The sequence below is a fragment of the Tachysurus fulvidraco genome, chromosome 8 (assembly GCF_022655615.1).
Source record: "Tachysurus fulvidraco isolate hzauxx_2018 chromosome 8, HZAU_PFXX_2.0, whole genome shotgun sequence".
Taxonomy (NCBI): Eukaryota; Metazoa; Chordata; class Actinopteri; order Siluriformes; family Bagridae; genus Tachysurus; species Tachysurus fulvidraco.
Genome location: NC_062525.1, coordinates 14,000,487 through 14,018,264, shown reverse-complemented (window position 1 = coordinate 14,018,264; position 17,778 = coordinate 14,000,487). Strand labels below are relative to the sequence as shown.

The following is a 17,778-nucleotide window of genomic DNA, read 5'->3' as shown; positions in this document are numbered from 1 at the left end:
AAAAATAAGGCTGAAAACCTTGTAAAGAGGACATTCCAATAGATTTCAATTAAAATGGTTCCTGAAAATGTGCCTTAGTGAACATTAGTCTATATTACACAGTTACTAAAGAGAACCAGGCAACACTTAGAATATACATAGGTATGGACATGAAACACTATGTAAGCACAAATAAGATGCTGATGTTGCAAAATAACTACAGTATTAATGAATCAGATGCAAATTTATTAGCTATGAATTAATGGCGGCTATGTATTTGACATGCCGCGTAAGTGTTACAGAAAATGGCATTTGTTGCAGATTTTAGTCTATCAACTAAGCAAAATATTACATTTTTATACTTCTGCCAGGGATATATATATATATTACAATGTATAAGCTAAAATATTATACTTCTATTCTTCTGCAGATATCTATAATATTTTAGCTTATATACATATATAATATATAATAATATGTGTGTGTATCTATCTATCTATCTATCTATCTATCTATCTATCTATCTATCTATCTATCTATCTATCTATCTATCTATCTATCTGTCTGTCTGTCTGTCTGTCTGTCTGTCTGTCTGTCTGATATATGATAGAGGTATTGAAATATAATAATTTCCTACATATCTTTCTTTCTTTCTTTCTTTCTTTCTTTCTTTCTTTCTTTCTTTCTTTCTTTCTTTCTTTTCTTTTTCAATTTCTAATGTATATTAAATATTTCATTTTAATTGCTTTTAGTTTCTGAGCTACATTTTACTGCCTGTTAAAATGACTGCCTCTGGGGCTTCTCTAGCAGTGACCCATGTCTCTGTAGCTCCTCCGTGAGCCGTAGCTAAGTGTAATGTGATTAGACTAATATGTAGTGTCCGGTATCCAGCTGACAGGTAAAGTGCTTTCCCAAGTAAGAGGTGTATAATGTCAGCTGTGTGACCGTGGAAGATGAAGCAGGTGAGGACCAATCAGGCTGTATGCCAATCTGACTCACTCCAATCTGCTTGGAAGTGCAATAGTGGATACTAGGTTTAATACATCACCTCACCTGCTTGCAAACACACAAATCATTTACTAATTACAAGTGTAAAATCTTAAAGACTGCTTTCCTTTTCATGTCTTTAAATCCAACCGTATCATTGTGTAAAGCTCTCAGAAGACTACAATATTGAGTGCGGTACATGGAAATGCAGGAAGACTTCTTTCTATTGTGCTTTTAGCACATATAAGCAACCTCTGAAATGTGTGTGGTAAAGGGCAAAGCTTTTCGATTTGGAGTGGGAAGGAGCGTGGGTAGAGAAGGGTAATTTCACCAGCTTCAGCAAGAGCCTGACTCGCTTTACTGCAGGCAGGGCATATGTCAACAAGCCTTGTTTTTACCCTCTCTTATTTTCACTCTTTCTTTCACTTTTTCACTCTTTATTCCATCCTCAAATCCCTTTATTGCAGCTCTGACAGCCACAGCTGCTCCTCACCTTGCTGTTGGCCTCCAGATAGTTATAAAGGACGTTGACTGAGATGGTGAGGTCGCCGGTGTTGAACGGATAGCTCCTGTTCCAACCTTGAGGTCCAAACTTTCGCCTCTCTGCCACCACAGCATGGAAGTAGCACAAGGCAAACAGGATGCCTTTAAACTCGTTTTCACGTGAGCACATCTCCAGCGTGTCCTGTCAAAGAGCACAGGATTATAAGAGTAAAAATAAGTTTATAACATTTATAAAAGAAGCTGAATGTCTATTCTTCCAAAATGTAACTGTCTCACAAGACATGATGTCTTCGGTTAGCAAATTATAACAATATACAATATACCCTAACACCCCCCCCCCCCTTAACTTTCTTTTTATTATCTGAGGTTTTCTTTTCAACCTTGTTGTTTTTTTATTAAGTTTGTTTTAGCACAATTTGACTTATTTATTTATATTAAAGAGATTCATTTATTTCTTTATCCATCCATGTATTTATCAATTTATGTTTCCATTTATAATTTTTAATGCATATCAAAGATTGAATAATTTATATTTTTTATTACTTTCTGTATGTATTTTATTAACTATTCACTTTAAAGTCTTCTGCTTCATATATTTAAGTTGAATTATAAGAAAGATATACAAGCATCCTTATATACACCAAACTAATATTATTGTCGGTGGTGATGATGATGATGATGATTAATACTGAACTCTCCATTTTCCACTGAAGCACCCACCAGAGCTTCACTCATTAGTCCAGAAAAAAAGACTGGTCCGGATTCAATAAATTCAGAGATTTTTAATTGTTATCACCTATCAGTGTGCTTAAGCAATGCTGCTTTTCCCCTGGCTCATGATTAAAGATGAGCACAACAGTGATGAGGTGGGGGCCTAAAAGAAATAAATGGCATCTGGTCTCACTGGAAAGTGTCTTAAACAGACAAGCCAGCAACGCTTAAACTGCCTTTAGACTTCATGCAGCGAAGGCTATAGGAAACTTAGTATGTTGAACACGAGAGCTGAACTAAAGGCGGAGTTATGGAGCTTCTGATTCAGACGCAGGACGCATTAAGATTCCAAACACAGCATCACTGGGGTGAATACTGCTGAAAGCGCTGCATTCCTCCACTACTGCACAACTGAGAGGCTCAAGGAAAATGAGCACGTTTTCCTGGGGCACAGGGTATTTTAAAAAAAAATGTTAATTGAATATGAATATCCAAAGAGAATAAGAAAATATTCAAACAGCATAATAACATACCGCTTCTCATGAATGGAATTGATAAATTAGGGTAAAAAAAATGTTTTATGCATGTATGTGTATACATACATACATACATAACCTTAATCCATACTAATTTATCAATGAAATGTAATTATTTATTTATTATTATTTATTATTTATTTATTAGCCACAAACGCATGTGTTGTTTGGGAAAGGAAACATCTATCGATATACCTGTCCATCTCCTTGATTTGACTTCTTTTGATTAGTAGATGTTGAATAAAAAACAAATAAACCATCATATCATATGTAAAAGAACAGTTATTAAGGAATAGAATATTGCTTTCTTGCATATCTCATTGCTGGCTTTCTCATCCTTGCACATGAAAGACATATGCAAATTGTGAAGTAGATACAGTATAGTTTGATGGAGAGAGAGAGAGAGAGGGAGAGAGAGAGAGAGAGAGAGAGAGAGAGAGAGAGAGAGAGACAAGACAGACAGACAGAGATGAAGAAAGAGAGAGAGAAAGAGAGAGAAAAAGAGAGACAGACACAGAGAGATATGAAGAAAGAGAGAGACAGAGAGAAAGAGAGAGAGACAGACAGACAGAGAGAGATGAAGAAAGAGAAAGAGAGACAGAGATGAAGAAAGAGAGAGATGAAGAAAGAGAAAGAGAGACAGAGATGAATAAAGAGAGAGAGACAGACAGACAGAGAGAGATGAAGAAAGAGAGAGAGACAGAGAGAAAGAGAGAGAGAGAGACAGACAGACAGAGAGAGATGAAGAAAGAGAGAGAGAGACAGACAGAGAGAGATAGAGAAAGAGAGAGAGAGAGAGAAACCTAATAAGAAATGTCAGTAATTTTACCATTAGTGTTCATATTGTCTATAGTGACAATAATAATGTATTACTAGAACATTCTAGCACAATATAAATGGCACCCAAATCTCCCTGCTGTTAATATTTCAGTAGAATAGTTTCATTATGTGTAGCGTCAGATGGTTTGAGCAGTGTACACCACTGATATCCATCAATACATCGATGCTAAGGAAGCGATTCTTTCAGGTTGCTCCGGCTGCTGAAAAGGTACGATACAAAAGCAGCTGTCATCTTATGGATATTATTGCAGCTTCCTAGAGATGGTGAGACACTTAGGTCACGTTTCCTTTACTGTAGCATAGATTTGCTTTCAAGCTGCGTACATGACAGAAGCTGAAGCCGTTTAATGGAGAAAAGCTACAAAGACAGCATGTTACTGTAGCATTGATATGATAGATAACCATCAGGTCTGTAAGCACAAAATGAGCTCAGAGCAAGCTCTGTGGTTATGGCATGGTTTGGGTTTCATTGATAGGACCTGCAGAATTTTAATCATCATTAGCTATGACAATATCCCAAATCATTTAGTGGACTGTGATTACCACAACGATAAGCACGGTAGTCCAGAAAGAGAGACAAAGCTATTTCTGAGGCTGTCGGTTATTTGATTCTCTCTCAGATACACGCATAAAACAAACATCTGTAATTGCATTTTTGTCTAAATGTGTCTGAAACATCTAGCTTGTAATATGACAGATAGAAAATGGCCACTCCATATGTTTCACATACCAAGTACCATATGTTACTTGTCTTGGCGTACCTGGTTGAAGTTGTCCAAGGCTTTGTGCAGGTTGGCGTGCATCCCCAGAGGTGGCTCGTTGGTGATTTTGATGGAGTTCTCGAGAATACCCTGTGGGATGATGTGACCCTCGGGAGAAGAGGAAGGCTCGGCACTCATGAACACTCTGAAGTCCTGGTGGCTGGTGTCGCTGTGCTGCTCCAGCTTTTTCTCCAGAGTACCCAGCCACTTGGCCACCAGGTGGATGTTCTGGGTTCAAAAGATAAATGATAATTTCGCCAGGATTACGGTCTTGGTATCGTAATGTAAGTTTGACTAGACAATAATGCTAAATAACTAGAGTATACTGTACATATGAAGCCCATTATCATGATCATGTGTGATCTGGAAAACTTCGAGTTGACAACCAGATAGTTTGTTTACAGACATGACAAGCCTCAATAAATGGATCCTACTGTAAATGAATCCACCTGAAGTACTTTTGCTTTGGAATAAAAATGAGCATGGTCTCAGCTTAGATGTTCTGAGGTGTGAACTGAATACAGACCCACCAACAAGGACTTCTTTTCATTTCTGATATGCACTGACCAAAATATTGTTTTTGCTCATGTTGTTTTTTGGTAAAAGCTCCTACAGAACAGTTGGGCATTTTTAAACAGAAGATAGTCCGCATTACTGGTCACAATGGGGTGAAAAAAGGATCCGCACGGCTGTAGAGCACAAAACAATTTCCAAGTCATCAGCACAAATTAAACCATTGTTCCTAAAGGGCACAGAGTGACAGACAGCAAATGAATTTCTTGTGAAAGAAAAGTGCCGACCCTGAATGTTCGCAGCACTTAAAGATGAGAGAAAGTTATCTGCGCTGTCGGAGAAGAGGTGTTTTGATTGCTGTTAACAACGCATACTTGCTGTTATTGCGCGTTTTTGTGGCTTGCCAGCATGCAGAGTGTGTCCTTTTTTTTGCCTTCCCTTGGCTAAACACGTTGGCTTATCAAGCACTCGCCCAGCAGGGAGACGCTACATCTGTGGTGTCTGCATTCATGGAAGAGGAGATGTGTCTGAGTTTGCAATCAGCGGCTTTGGAGCTGTATGAAGTGATTATACAATTACAGTGTCTGATTCATTAGGCATAACCTGTTAACAACATAATTAAATAATCAGAAAAAAAGTGCCGTCAGAACAGAACTTGAGCGTCTATGAAAAATGACAGCTTCCACTAACGGCAGAATTCGCTACGTTGATGAGACTCTGACGGCATCAAAATGGCACCGGAATGTCAGCGTGAGCTAAACCGTCCTGCGCGTGTTGCTTTTTCCTCAAAAACGCATTAAAAGTTGAATGCTTTGGATGCCACAGCTGTCTTTTCTCCAGTAATGCTTTTCTCCTGTCCTCAGGTTTCTCACCTTGTTCCTTTCTGATGCTCGCCTATACACAGCTCATTGTAGGCCTTTAAGAGTACATTTCAGTACACGAGGCAGGGGAGGGAACCAGGTTCAGTCAGTTTAGGTCACTTGATTCCCAAGACTGTGGATTTTCTCTTCCAATCTTTGCTATTGATTGCCTCTCCACAGCAAGTGGATTTCTGCATTTTGGTCGACTGGGCTCCGTGTGCTGCAATATAATTAACCTTCAATGGAGGGGAACTTTGCATTGACCCGCTGAGCTTCCCTGAACTTTTGTGGATGTTGGAGCGGGCAGTTAAACGGAGGAAGAGGCCTGGTAGAATCTTTCTTATGGGGGAAGGAGGGAGGAAAAAGTTCCTGGAAATGCATTGATCTGCATTGTTATGCAAAAGTAATTAAACAACCACTGGTCTCCTCGCCTGCAGTCCCCCAACTAGGTGATATGCTGTAGAGAAGCTCAGGGATTTAAAGAAAGAAAGAACGCTCACATTCTTCCTACTGCTGCCATTGCCAACTGCCAATAATTGCCATTAGGATTCTGTGCCGGTGTTTCTTTAGAAAGTAAAAATGCAGTCCTGTTGCGAAGAGATATGGCAATGTAATCCATCTGTGTGGATACATTCTGTTTTTGTTGCCGTTACTGTGGTATTTATCCAAACCCAGGAAATTACCCGTATTCAAAACAGCATTTTCTTAGCATACTGATCCTTTGTCTGTCAAATCATATGCATTTGGCAAATATGTCATTTTTCAATAGGGGTTGGATGTATTCCAAACTAATACCCGTAATACGCAGCTGGGCAAGAGAGCGAGTGAGAGTGTTTTCACACTGACATTTGGATGGAGTAGAAGCAACCTAATAGACTCATTAGTGGAGTGCGTCTCTCTCCCTGGGGTTGGGCCATCACGCAGGCTTGGAGGACACATTCCTCTCCCCCACTATTCTGGCACACCAAACGAATCATTAATCACAAGAGAGGAAGCCTGGGCAACTGGGTGAGACACACAGTGCTGACCAAGACATTAGCATACTTACAACTCGGAACTGAATTCCCATGGAGAGGTTACTGCAGATCAGCTAAATGCAGGTTAACTGCTATTAAAAAAAGGGCATCAAGAAGTGGACGATTTATGTGTGGAAAAAAAAGGCTGAAAGACCAACCCGTCTGTCTTTACCTGTAATATCACCCAGTGTCCTTCGTGTGCAGCTAGATCCAAAGCTTTTTCAGCCACCACTTCCTGGCCCTGGCCAAGAGACACGTTGTGGAAGTTTCTATTGTCAAATGTGTAGCCCAGCTTTCGACCTGCAAAGACATTTTTACATGTACTATACTTTAAAACGTTCACAGCAACGAATTCATTTACACCGTCTTTACACATGTTCATACTGTATAAATGCACACTCAGTATAATTACAACTGTCAGAGGATCTCTCTTTAGGCAAGCATTCACTAATTGATTGCAGTGCACTCTGGCTACGAGTCGATTAGTCACACTCGCACACACAGCCATGCCTAATCGATCTCCACACTCCTCCCGAAGCCTTATAAGATGTACCCTTTCAAATTACATGATGCATGGACAGACAGCGCTGGCCCCCTTGATACAAGACGTCTATTTGTTTGTTGTTGTTTTCGACGAAAACTGGTATTTTTCCGTCTGTTTCTGAAATACCTCCCAAAACAGCAGTCAATCAGCCACCATGGAATTGAACATGAGGCCATTAAAAAGTTTTTGCCTGAAAACTGTCAAGTTTAAGAAAACAAACAAACAAACAAACAAAAAAAAAACAAAGAAACTGTACCATGTTTCTCCACATCCTTTAGTGGATCGACTCCAGGTGAAAGAATGAAGAATATGGGTGTGGCAGCTCCGGATTCTTCAAAGGAGACGGCAAAATCTACTGATCGGCTCATCACGTACTTGCTGCCCAGCTTTTCCTCCACAAAATCTCTGCCCAGAGAAAGAGAATGCATGTTTGTTCATTCAGAATGCACTGATAATGTACTATAACCCCTTCAAGCTGAAGCACATTTGAGATGAAACGTGTATAGATAAAAATAAAAGTGTGAAAAGGTATGAAACTGAATAGAAAAAGATTTTCAAGACATTTGCTTTTACTGTGTATGCATGCATGGAATTTCATCAAAGGGCATGATTGTATAGCCACAGATTGTTCTACAGACTCAATCCAGCTAATTAGACCTCTCTAGCCTGTGATAACTGGAGTCATGGATGTGAAATGGAATATCCATCCTTCCACCTATCAATTTTCTGTATCGCTTATTCTACATACACTCAAGGAGAACCTGGAGTCTATTCCAAGGGACTCTGGACACAAGACAGATGACACCTTGGCATCCTGGACTGGGTGCCAACACATTGTAGGGAACGCACTCACACATCCATTCAGATGCCTTAGATTATTTAGAGATGCCAATCAGCCTTGTTGGACTTGAGAGGAAACCAGAAACCCTGAAGGAAACCCTGAATTATGGGGAGAACATGCAAAGTCCACACACAAAGGACAGAAGCAAGCATCAAACCTCCAACCCTGAAGGTGTGAGACAAACCTTCTAACCACTAAGCCATTATTCCTCCAAAGTGGAAATCTATGCTGATGACATATTCCTAATAAAAACTGTTTAATAATTAACACCTTACTGACTGATCAGCTTGTTGATGATGTATTCGATCGGCGTGAGAACTGACCTGATGGCATTGGTCATTCTGTCGGGTCGTAGAGCTCGCATCATGCACAGCCTCTGCAGCGAGCTTTTGTTCTTCCACTCCTGAGGGAATTTCTCTTTCTCCGGACACTCCGACTCCACAAACTTCTTCCAGCGCTTTGCAGAGCCCTCAATGTCCCGGTCCAGGTTACGGAATTCATCCATTGTACAAAGTGCCTGAGACAAAACATAAGCCACCTGGTTAAAGTGTCAAAGGATTGACAAAGAGGTTGAAGGCAATTAAAAAGTTATATTCCTTTATGGCTTCTGTCAGATGTGCTTATCCAACAACTGAGCAATTCAGAGTTAAGGGCCTTGTTCAGGTCTGCATATTTGATTTGGCAGAGGTTTTATGCCAGATGCCCTTCCCAAAGCAACTCTTCCTTTTTTCTGTTTTTTTTTGTCCAGGTATCAAACCCGGGCTGCAGTATTGAGAGTGCAGGATCCTGCCACCGGGCCACCAGGAATCTGCACTACATGATTGATGTATCATGTGAAAAGTCTTGTTGCTGGTAATTCTCTTATTTATCTCATCATAACAGTATGCAATTGTATCAATACATATTATACTTGCTTTATTTAAAGCAATACACATATCAACAGCGCTGGGGATCGACTAGCTTAGTGATTAAGGTGCTGAGCCGCTGATCGGAAAGTTGTAAGTTTGAATCCCAGGTCCACCAAGCTGACTGTGCTCGGCAGCTAACCCTTAACCTTCGTTTGTATAAAACGAGATAAAAATGTAATGTAATGTAGACACCAGAGATAAGGCTGTCTGCCAAATGCTGTAAATGTAAACTGCAACACTGACAGGTCAGAAGCTAGTCAAAGCTTAACTCTGATATTAAGTTAAGGACATGTAATTATTTCCATTATAAACTTGTGCAGATTCAGACGTGAGCTTTTATTCATAAAAAACCTTCAATCAAAAGAAAAAAAAGGGCAATGCTGAGATACATCACTGGGAAGCATGAGCTTTCTCACGTGTGTCCTTTTGCTAGAATTTTTTTAATTATTATGGCTGTTTGTTTTTGTTTTCTTTTGGTCATGAGTGGATAGATAGATGAACAGAGTGTGCATTACAGGGCACCTACAAGTCAATTGAAATTTCACCGGTCTTAATAACAGATTAAAGCACATTATACACTGTATTAGCTTTGTAATACTTGGCGTGCATTGTATATTACATGCACGCAGGTGCCATAATTGCTGAATGAGCCATGTCGAACTGCTAAAGAAAAAAATGCTGGCAACATAAGAAGTCCCAGGGAGGTTTGGGGGTGGGTGTTTGGGTGTTAATTTAATATAATGGCAAAGCAAATTGTTTTTATGCTGTTTAAATTGCTGAGCAAACATTAGCAAGTTTCTTCACAATGAAGAGTTGCAAAGTGCTGATACTGCAGAAGGAAAGCCTTGGTATTGTGAAACTCTTTCTTATTCACACTGGGCTTCAGAATTATTGGTAAGCAACGTTAAGAAAATGAGCAACACACAAGAATGCATTTCAATCACTCGAACAACAGGAGAAACTTCTTAATATTTTCTCTTTAGAAATAAATGTTCCAAAATAGTTGCCGCTCCTATGCTGAATATTTTCGATAATCAAAAACAATTTGTTATTTTCGAAAATGTATTTGCTCTTAATCAGTCCTGTGTTACTCACGCCCTGTTCCTCTGAGCTTTAAACACGAGGCTACAGACTTGTAAAATCCATTTATTATCCTTTGCCATATGAAAAATCAAAGTCTACCACAAAAAAGCAGATAGATAATATTTCATATCTGAACTAATCAGATAATGGCTTTAAAAAGACACCAGCAGATAAAATAGCTTTAAGCACAATGAGTTTTACATCTGAAACAGCTGGAAGTTTGCCAGGAGTTGGGGCTTTATGCACACTGAGTGGAGGATGGTGAAGGACAGAAAAGTGTGTGTGTGTTTTTTGTGTGCATGTGCGTGTTAGCATATGTATATATATATATATATATATATATATATATGTGTGTGTGTGTGTGTGTATGTATGTGTGTGTGTGTATGCATCCATCCATCTATCTATCTATCTATCTATCTATCTATCTATCTATCTATCTATCTATCTATCTATCTATCTATCTATCTATCTATCTATCTATCTATCTATGTGTGTATGCATATAATGTTCTATAACATTTAATTTCTTTCTTTTAATTATTCCAATTTTTAAATATACAATTGTTTACAAAGTAAATAACCTTTTTATTCATAAATCAATTTTTTGTTTCAAATATTTACATTTTTAAATCTAACTATTATTTACATATTAAATAACCCATATGTATTTAGTTGAATGTACAAGTTATTTATTTATTTATTTGTTTGTTTGTTTGTTTATTTAAATTTGGGAATGAAAATAAGGTTTTAAAAAAGTTTAAGAAATAAATATTTATATTAAACCATTAAAAAAAAAAAAAACTAAAAGTAAATATTTAATATCTTATGTTAACATTTAAGACTCTACCCTATTTCTAAGTCCCTATATAAATGTAAATAAATTTGTCATATTGACCATGTTCATGTATCATATTAAAAACAATGTTAGTTTTTTCTTGGCTCATGCTGCATGAATCCGTTCATCCTCAAATGTCTGTTCTAGCCTATGAGACAGTTATACAGCATGTGCTAACTTTCCCTTCATTCTATTATCTTAAACAGACAGTAGAATGTTCTCAAATAGACACACGATGTTATTTAATACAGTACATATATTCCAAAGAGCTAAATGGCTCCGTCGGGCATTAGATTGGTTGTGTATTGCAGCTGATGGACTCGACAGTTCATTTCACCAGTCATTTTAGACGTCTCGTATGATGTCTCTTTTTTATATGTCTTCATCCTTTATCTCTCACTTCTAACATGATGTAGGTTTATATATAAGGATTGGAATGAAATATTAACACTCTTTGAAAGCATAAGTGATGTGCATGCCATTACGATTCGGCTGACTGCTTATCAGATCAGACAAGTGAGTAAACTTTTGCTCTGCATCGTCCTTGGAGATGTTCAGTACTAATGCTATTCTGTGTGTCGTGTGCAGCTGAGATCCTGAAAACGGTTGAAAAGGAAAACGTCCAGGACAGCTGGGTTGAGTCATGCATGAAGAATACTTCTCTCTCTCTCTCTCTCTCTCTCTCTCTCTCTCTCTCTCTCTCTCTCTCTCTCTCTCTCTCTCAGGTTCCTTCACAAACTTGAGTGTGTGTGATGTAACGGTGCAAATGTACATAATTTGTGGAGTTGCGTGTGAAACAAATCAGAAGTAAATGACATGTTGATGTTTTACCTTGATTCCTCCCCACGAATGATGAGACAGGAAGTCGACGGGGGATGTTACGCCAGGCTGGACGGGATACCGCAGCAGAAAATCCAGCTCGTTAGTGTTGATTTCCTTATTCATAACTAAAATCTACAGAGATGAAAGAGAGACTGTGTGTGAGACTGATGATGGAAACAAAAAAAGTTTGGGCAAAAGATTTTTATGAAGACATTGACAGATCTAATGAGGGAAATACCTTACCTGAAATGCCAGCTGCGCCATGTATGTGAGTTTGTCGCATTCGAAAAGGCCGCGGGTTGTGTATTGAAACACCGAGAACGTGATGCTGTCTATTAGATTTAAAACCCTCTGCTTCAGCACCTCGTCTGGGGCAGCCTTCGATATGGCTTTCTGGAAAACCACGCTGAAGGCCTGACAGTACACACACATGCAAGCAAGAAAGCAAGGAGACAAAAGCCTAGATCAAAAACCAGCCATATATTTGCATTACTAAGCAATTAATCACTGGGCCATTTTACCTCAGCATTAAATGAACCATTTTAGAAAGCAGCTTTTATGGAAGTTTGTACACGCTCATCCTCGTGCTCATTTCCCCTTGCATAAATTTCTCGAAAAGACCAAAGCAATTATTTTGTGATAGCTGAAGATTGTATTTTGTCACAGCATGGTGACTGTCTCAAAATATGAGAATGTCACCGAACAAAGGCAACGAGCAACTTAATTAAGTGTTTTTAATCTCTCTTCCACTAATGCTCGCGAAACTTCTCGTCTGAAAGCTGAAGCCTTGTCAGAATCCAACGTCCCGTTTCATTACAGCAAGCTCGTGATTGTTTGCGGATGCTGACAGAGCAGTGTATTAAATGCCATGCTGCAACAGCTGAAAGCGCGAGACGGCGCATTCCGGCAGAAGCGGAGGCAGAGGAAGCACGGAGATGGTGACGTGCGTGCGAGAAGAGAGTGCACAGAGAGTTCAGGGTTCAATGCTGACGGATACCTTGAGAGCAAACTGGTACATGGGGTGGATTTTATTGAGGTCGTTCATGATGAAGTAGAGGAGAGAGGCACGGGCGGCCGCCGGACGGTAGTGCTCTCTCGCCTCGTTGATTTTAGTCTCTGTCACTTTTGCCTCCTTCACCTGAAATCACACACACACACACACACACACACACACACACACACACACACACACACACACACACACACACACACACACACACACACGTATTATATAAAACACAAACAATGAGAGGTTCTACTCACAAACAATACACACAATATATCAGAGATGGGGGACTCGAGTCAAGTCATATGTCAGACTTGAGTCGCAAATTTGAGACTTACTTGACAAATATTAAAAAATGATTTGACTTGACTTTGTCTTGACATTCATGACTTGAGACTTGTGTCACCTCTGCAATATATTATACAGAACACAATATTGGGATCTACTCGCAAATGTCTCACACACACACACACACACACACACACACACACACACACACACACACACACACACACACACACACACACACACACACACACACACATGTTATTGTCACTGGAAAACCGTGAGCAAGAAAAGAAGCTTTTGTCTCAACCGACAAATCTGACTTCTGTACATCACAAATATTTCACTCTGTACATATGGAAGGTGTTGCAGAGAAGACGTTGCCTTTAATGCAGCACTTTCCCGCACGTTATTGACAACATCCTCCTTTACAATTAAAGTCATACTGAGTGAACTGAACAACCTTCTCTTCAATCTCAGCAGCCGTGCGTTTGGTTATCTCCAAGTTCTCAACCAGCTCTGTGTCTCCCAGGAAATTTCCAGAAGCTGAAGACAGGCGTGAGAGGAGGTTGTCTTCCAGGGTTTTTAAAGTGATCTTGAAGCCGTTCTGCTGCTTTGTGAGGTTCGACTGAAAAAAGAAAAGAAAAAACAGCTAGAAAATAAGGCAGCGATTAAACCACTGACCTGTGTGAAAAGTAAGTGAGGCCAAGAAGAGCAGGTTGGATGGGCCGTGTGTGTCAAACGGCTCAAAGACGACAGTAATCGATACATACTGCATCTGCAAGTAGCAGATAGAAAAAAGGGGACTGAGTGGATTAGTGTTTGTTCCCTTTGGCATCACATGCAGTAAACTCCATGTAGACTTTGTAGACTCTGCTGTGACAGGAGAGATCCATACACAAAGCTGTGATGTCTGTACACACATACATACACACAGAAAACCTTACACACACAACCACACACAATGTTACACACACACACACAGAAAACCTTACACACACAACCACACACAATGCTACACACAAACACACACAGAAATCTTACACACAACCACACACAATTTTACACACAAACACACAGAAAACCTTACACACACAACCACACACAATGCTACACACAAACACACACAGAAATCTTACACACAACCACTCACAATGTTACACACAAACACACAGAAAACCTTACACACACAACCACACAAAGTACTGTAGTGCACGCAAACACATGCAGAGAAAACCTTACACACAACTACACAATATGTTAAGCACACAACCACACAGAAACAGAAACACACACTCACACACAGAAAAAACATGCATACTCAAACACCTTACACCCACACACAGACACACACACACGCTAACACAGAAAAAAAACTTACCTTACACTCACTCACACACAGACACACACACAAACACAGAGAAAAAACTTACATACACAAACACTACACTCACTCACACACACACACACTCATACACACACAGACACACACACACACACACACACACACACACACACACACACACACACACACACACACACACACGCTCATACACGCTCACACACACTCTCACACAGAAAAAACTTACATACACAAACATCTTACACTCACTCACACACACACACACACACACACACACACACACGCTCACACAGAAAAAACTTGCATACACAAACACCTTACACACACAAAGAAAAAACTTGCATACACAAACACCTTACACTCACTCACACACACACACACACACACACACACACACACACACACACACACACACACACACACACACACACACACACACACACACACAGACACACACGCTCACACAGAAAAAACTTGCATACACAAACACCTTACACTCACTCACACACAGACACACACACTCATACACACACACAGAGAAAAAACTTGCATACAAAAACACCTTACACACACACACACAGAGAAAAAACTTGCATACACAAACACATAAAACAAGTAGATCTTATTATTAAAAATAAAAATCCATATATTGATCTTTTTGCCAATAAACAAATACTGTACATCTTACCCTGAGAGATGCTGGGACCAGCCGAGCAGTGCTGGTAGCTCTGAGGGTGCGAGGTGCAGATAATAATGCTATATATCTATCCCAGGCTTTCTTAGCTTTCTATTAGAAATCACCAACATTCAAATGTCAATGACCTTGACCTTACACATATAGTAACCTTTCGCTCTAAATGTGAAAGAAGCTCTTATCTTCCATAATGAGTCAGAAACTACTTAACCAGGTCTGGTATAGTATGTGTAATTTCCCTAGACGTGGCAAAAACAAACATTTAACCAGTCAGCATGTTTCATTAAGATTATATAGAGACAATGGATTCATAATTTCAGGCAAATAATGAGGTAGTTGGATTAAATTCATTTAAAATAAAGGTACTTTTGTCTTTCTTTGTTAAAGAAAAAGCCAGAAGCCTACAGACGCTCAGCCAACATTTACACAGCGTCTAATCCTTTCATTGATCCTCAGCATGAACGCAGTTTAAGGCCTATTCCGGGATTAATATATACATTTTCATAACAGAACGCCTTTAAATAAAGATAATGCTGGAGAATTTTGCAATGAAGCCCAACGAATCTTGAAAAAAAAAAAGTTTGTGCGATGTACTGTAAGTAATAAACTGCAGTAGGCTTTTCACAAAAAGGTAATGTACGACTGGCAATCAGTTAGCGCTGCTCACTTTATAAAGCAGCAGCATGAAATAATTATGTGGGTTTTTACCACGTTGAAAATTAATCGAGGTAATAATATAGTTTCTCTGTAGTATCTCTGTTCATTTTTGATTAACTGAACTCCATTAAAGTTCACAGCAGATTTCACTTAAGGGACATGCAGTTCAGCAAATCACAATTTTATTATGATTTTTTTTAGTTACCCTAATGAACATCTCCCGGTTTGGATTAAGTGTGCAATTTGGGGGATAAAGTACGTAAGCAAGAAAAAGCATAAGAGATAAAAGAGCATCTTTGCTGTCTCACAAGATTCAGTGAATGTTAGCAAAAATGTTTTTGAAAAAAAATAATAATAAATCCTGTGAAAAAGTAGCTTCCTGCCTGAGATAATGAGAGGAAAGGGGAATCCTGGAGAGCATCAGCTCTGATAGTGTGGCTGATGGAGGTAGATTCTGGAAGGCAGCACGCATTTGTGTCTGAGGCTGATGATTGATTTCGTACGCTTGCTTTGATTTACGTGACGTTTTTAGAGGAGTCAAACACCAAGGCCAGCCAGAAGTGTATATCAAACACAGCCAAACCCTAAAACCTTACTTGAACGTAGACTATGAGAACTGAAGGAGTTGTGAAATACTGAAAGTTGTGGAATACTTAAGGTTGTGGAATACTGAAGGTCAAGGAATACTGAAAGCTGTAAAATACTAAAAGTTGTGGAATACTAAGGGTCATGAAATACTGAAAGTTGTGAAATACTGAAAGTTGTGGAATACTGAAGGCCGTGCAAAACTAAACATCTCGTGATTACAAAGAGTACTTGAAATGCTGATGGCTACTATTGTAACATGACCAATTATCCCTGCATTTACCCTAACTACAAAACCCAAACAAGAAAGCCAATTAAGTTACCAAAAAACCCCCACAAAGTTTTCCCCTCCAATTAGCTGCCATGTGCTTAATTCCTCCACACAAAACCGTAAGAGGATAAGCTCATATCAAAGAGCCGTCTTCCTGCTGTTAAAATAATCCGTGGTGATGATCTTCAGGAAAGACTTGGTGAAAAACATCATATTAACCCATTAGCATAATAGTGAGATGCCTGAGATAAGCAGAAAAGAATCTCACCTTGAGCTCCTCCAGGTCAGGTCTCTCCATGCTGACCACAGCAGCCAGGAGCTGGTCTTCTAGGCCATCCCGTGTTACTGTGAAGTTGACCAGCGTACACTGAGCCTGCAGCTCAGGCTGGTAGTGGGGGTTAGCCAGCTTAGTGTGGAGGATGAGCCGGAAACTAGGGTTGTACTCACATTCCTTGTCGCCGATCTTTATGTAACTGGAGTAAAGCAGTAGAGTTTTACTTGATAAAACTGTTTTACAGTTGCTGCTACAATAAATTCACAATAAAACTCTTGAGTGACTCATACATCCACCAGAATTGCTACAGTATATGAAGCATTTATGCTATGCTTATAAAGGTTAAATGCATGTATACTTGTTTTCTGAACAACTGTAAGCAATGTAAGATGCACATTGTTAATATTATGGAGGGGGATATACACACATGGACAAAAAGTGTTGGTACCCTTCCAGTAAAGAAAGAAAAACCCACAATGGTCACTGAAATATTGTGAAACTGACAAAAGTAATAAGAACTAAAAAAATTACTAAAAATTGAGTGATGAAAATCAGACATTGCTTTGAATTGTGGTTCAACAGCTTTAGGATAGTCAGATGTTTTGTTCTCGGCCATTCTTTGTTTTTAGCTGTGTGTTTATTATCCTGTTGGAGGACCCATGACCTGCGACTGAGACCAAGCTTTCTGACACCGGGCAGCACATTTCACCCCAGAATACCTTGATAGTCTTGAGATTTCATTGTAGACTTCTACACACTTTAGTTTAATTCATGTCCCTATGGTCAAGTTATTTTCAATATCTACTAGGGGTACCATAATTTTTGTCCAGTCTTATTGTGTTTTCAATACATTTTATTATTATTAATACTTTGTCAGTTTCACGGTATTTCAGTGACATTGT

At 39.2% G+C, this 17,778-nt stretch overlaps 1 protein-coding gene across 1 annotated transcript in view; it reads right to left on the bottom strand.

The window, feature by feature from the left end:
* dnah9 (dynein, axonemal, heavy chain 9) overlaps window positions 1–17,778 on the bottom strand; it is a 92,113-nt gene that overhangs the window by 13,651 nt on the left and 60,684 nt on the right. Inside the window, exons 55-64 of the mRNA XM_027177708.2 lie at window positions 16,871–17,075; window positions 13,496–13,660; window positions 12,739–12,879; window positions 11,985–12,155; window positions 11,751–11,873; window positions 8,416–8,609; window positions 7,508–7,656; window positions 6,880–7,007; window positions 4,319–4,546; window positions 1,460–1,651 (exon numbers count right to left, since the gene is read on the bottom strand). Coding sequence (XP_027033509.2) covers window positions 1,460–1,651; window positions 4,319–4,546; window positions 6,880–7,007; window positions 7,508–7,656; window positions 8,416–8,609; window positions 11,751–11,873; window positions 11,985–12,155; window positions 12,739–12,879; window positions 13,496–13,660; window positions 16,871–17,075 — 1,696 coding nt within the window. The remainder of the gene's footprint in view (window positions 1–1,459; window positions 1,652–4,318; window positions 4,547–6,879; window positions 7,008–7,507; window positions 7,657–8,415; window positions 8,610–11,750; window positions 11,874–11,984; window positions 12,156–12,738; window positions 12,880–13,495; window positions 13,661–16,870; window positions 17,076–17,778) is intronic.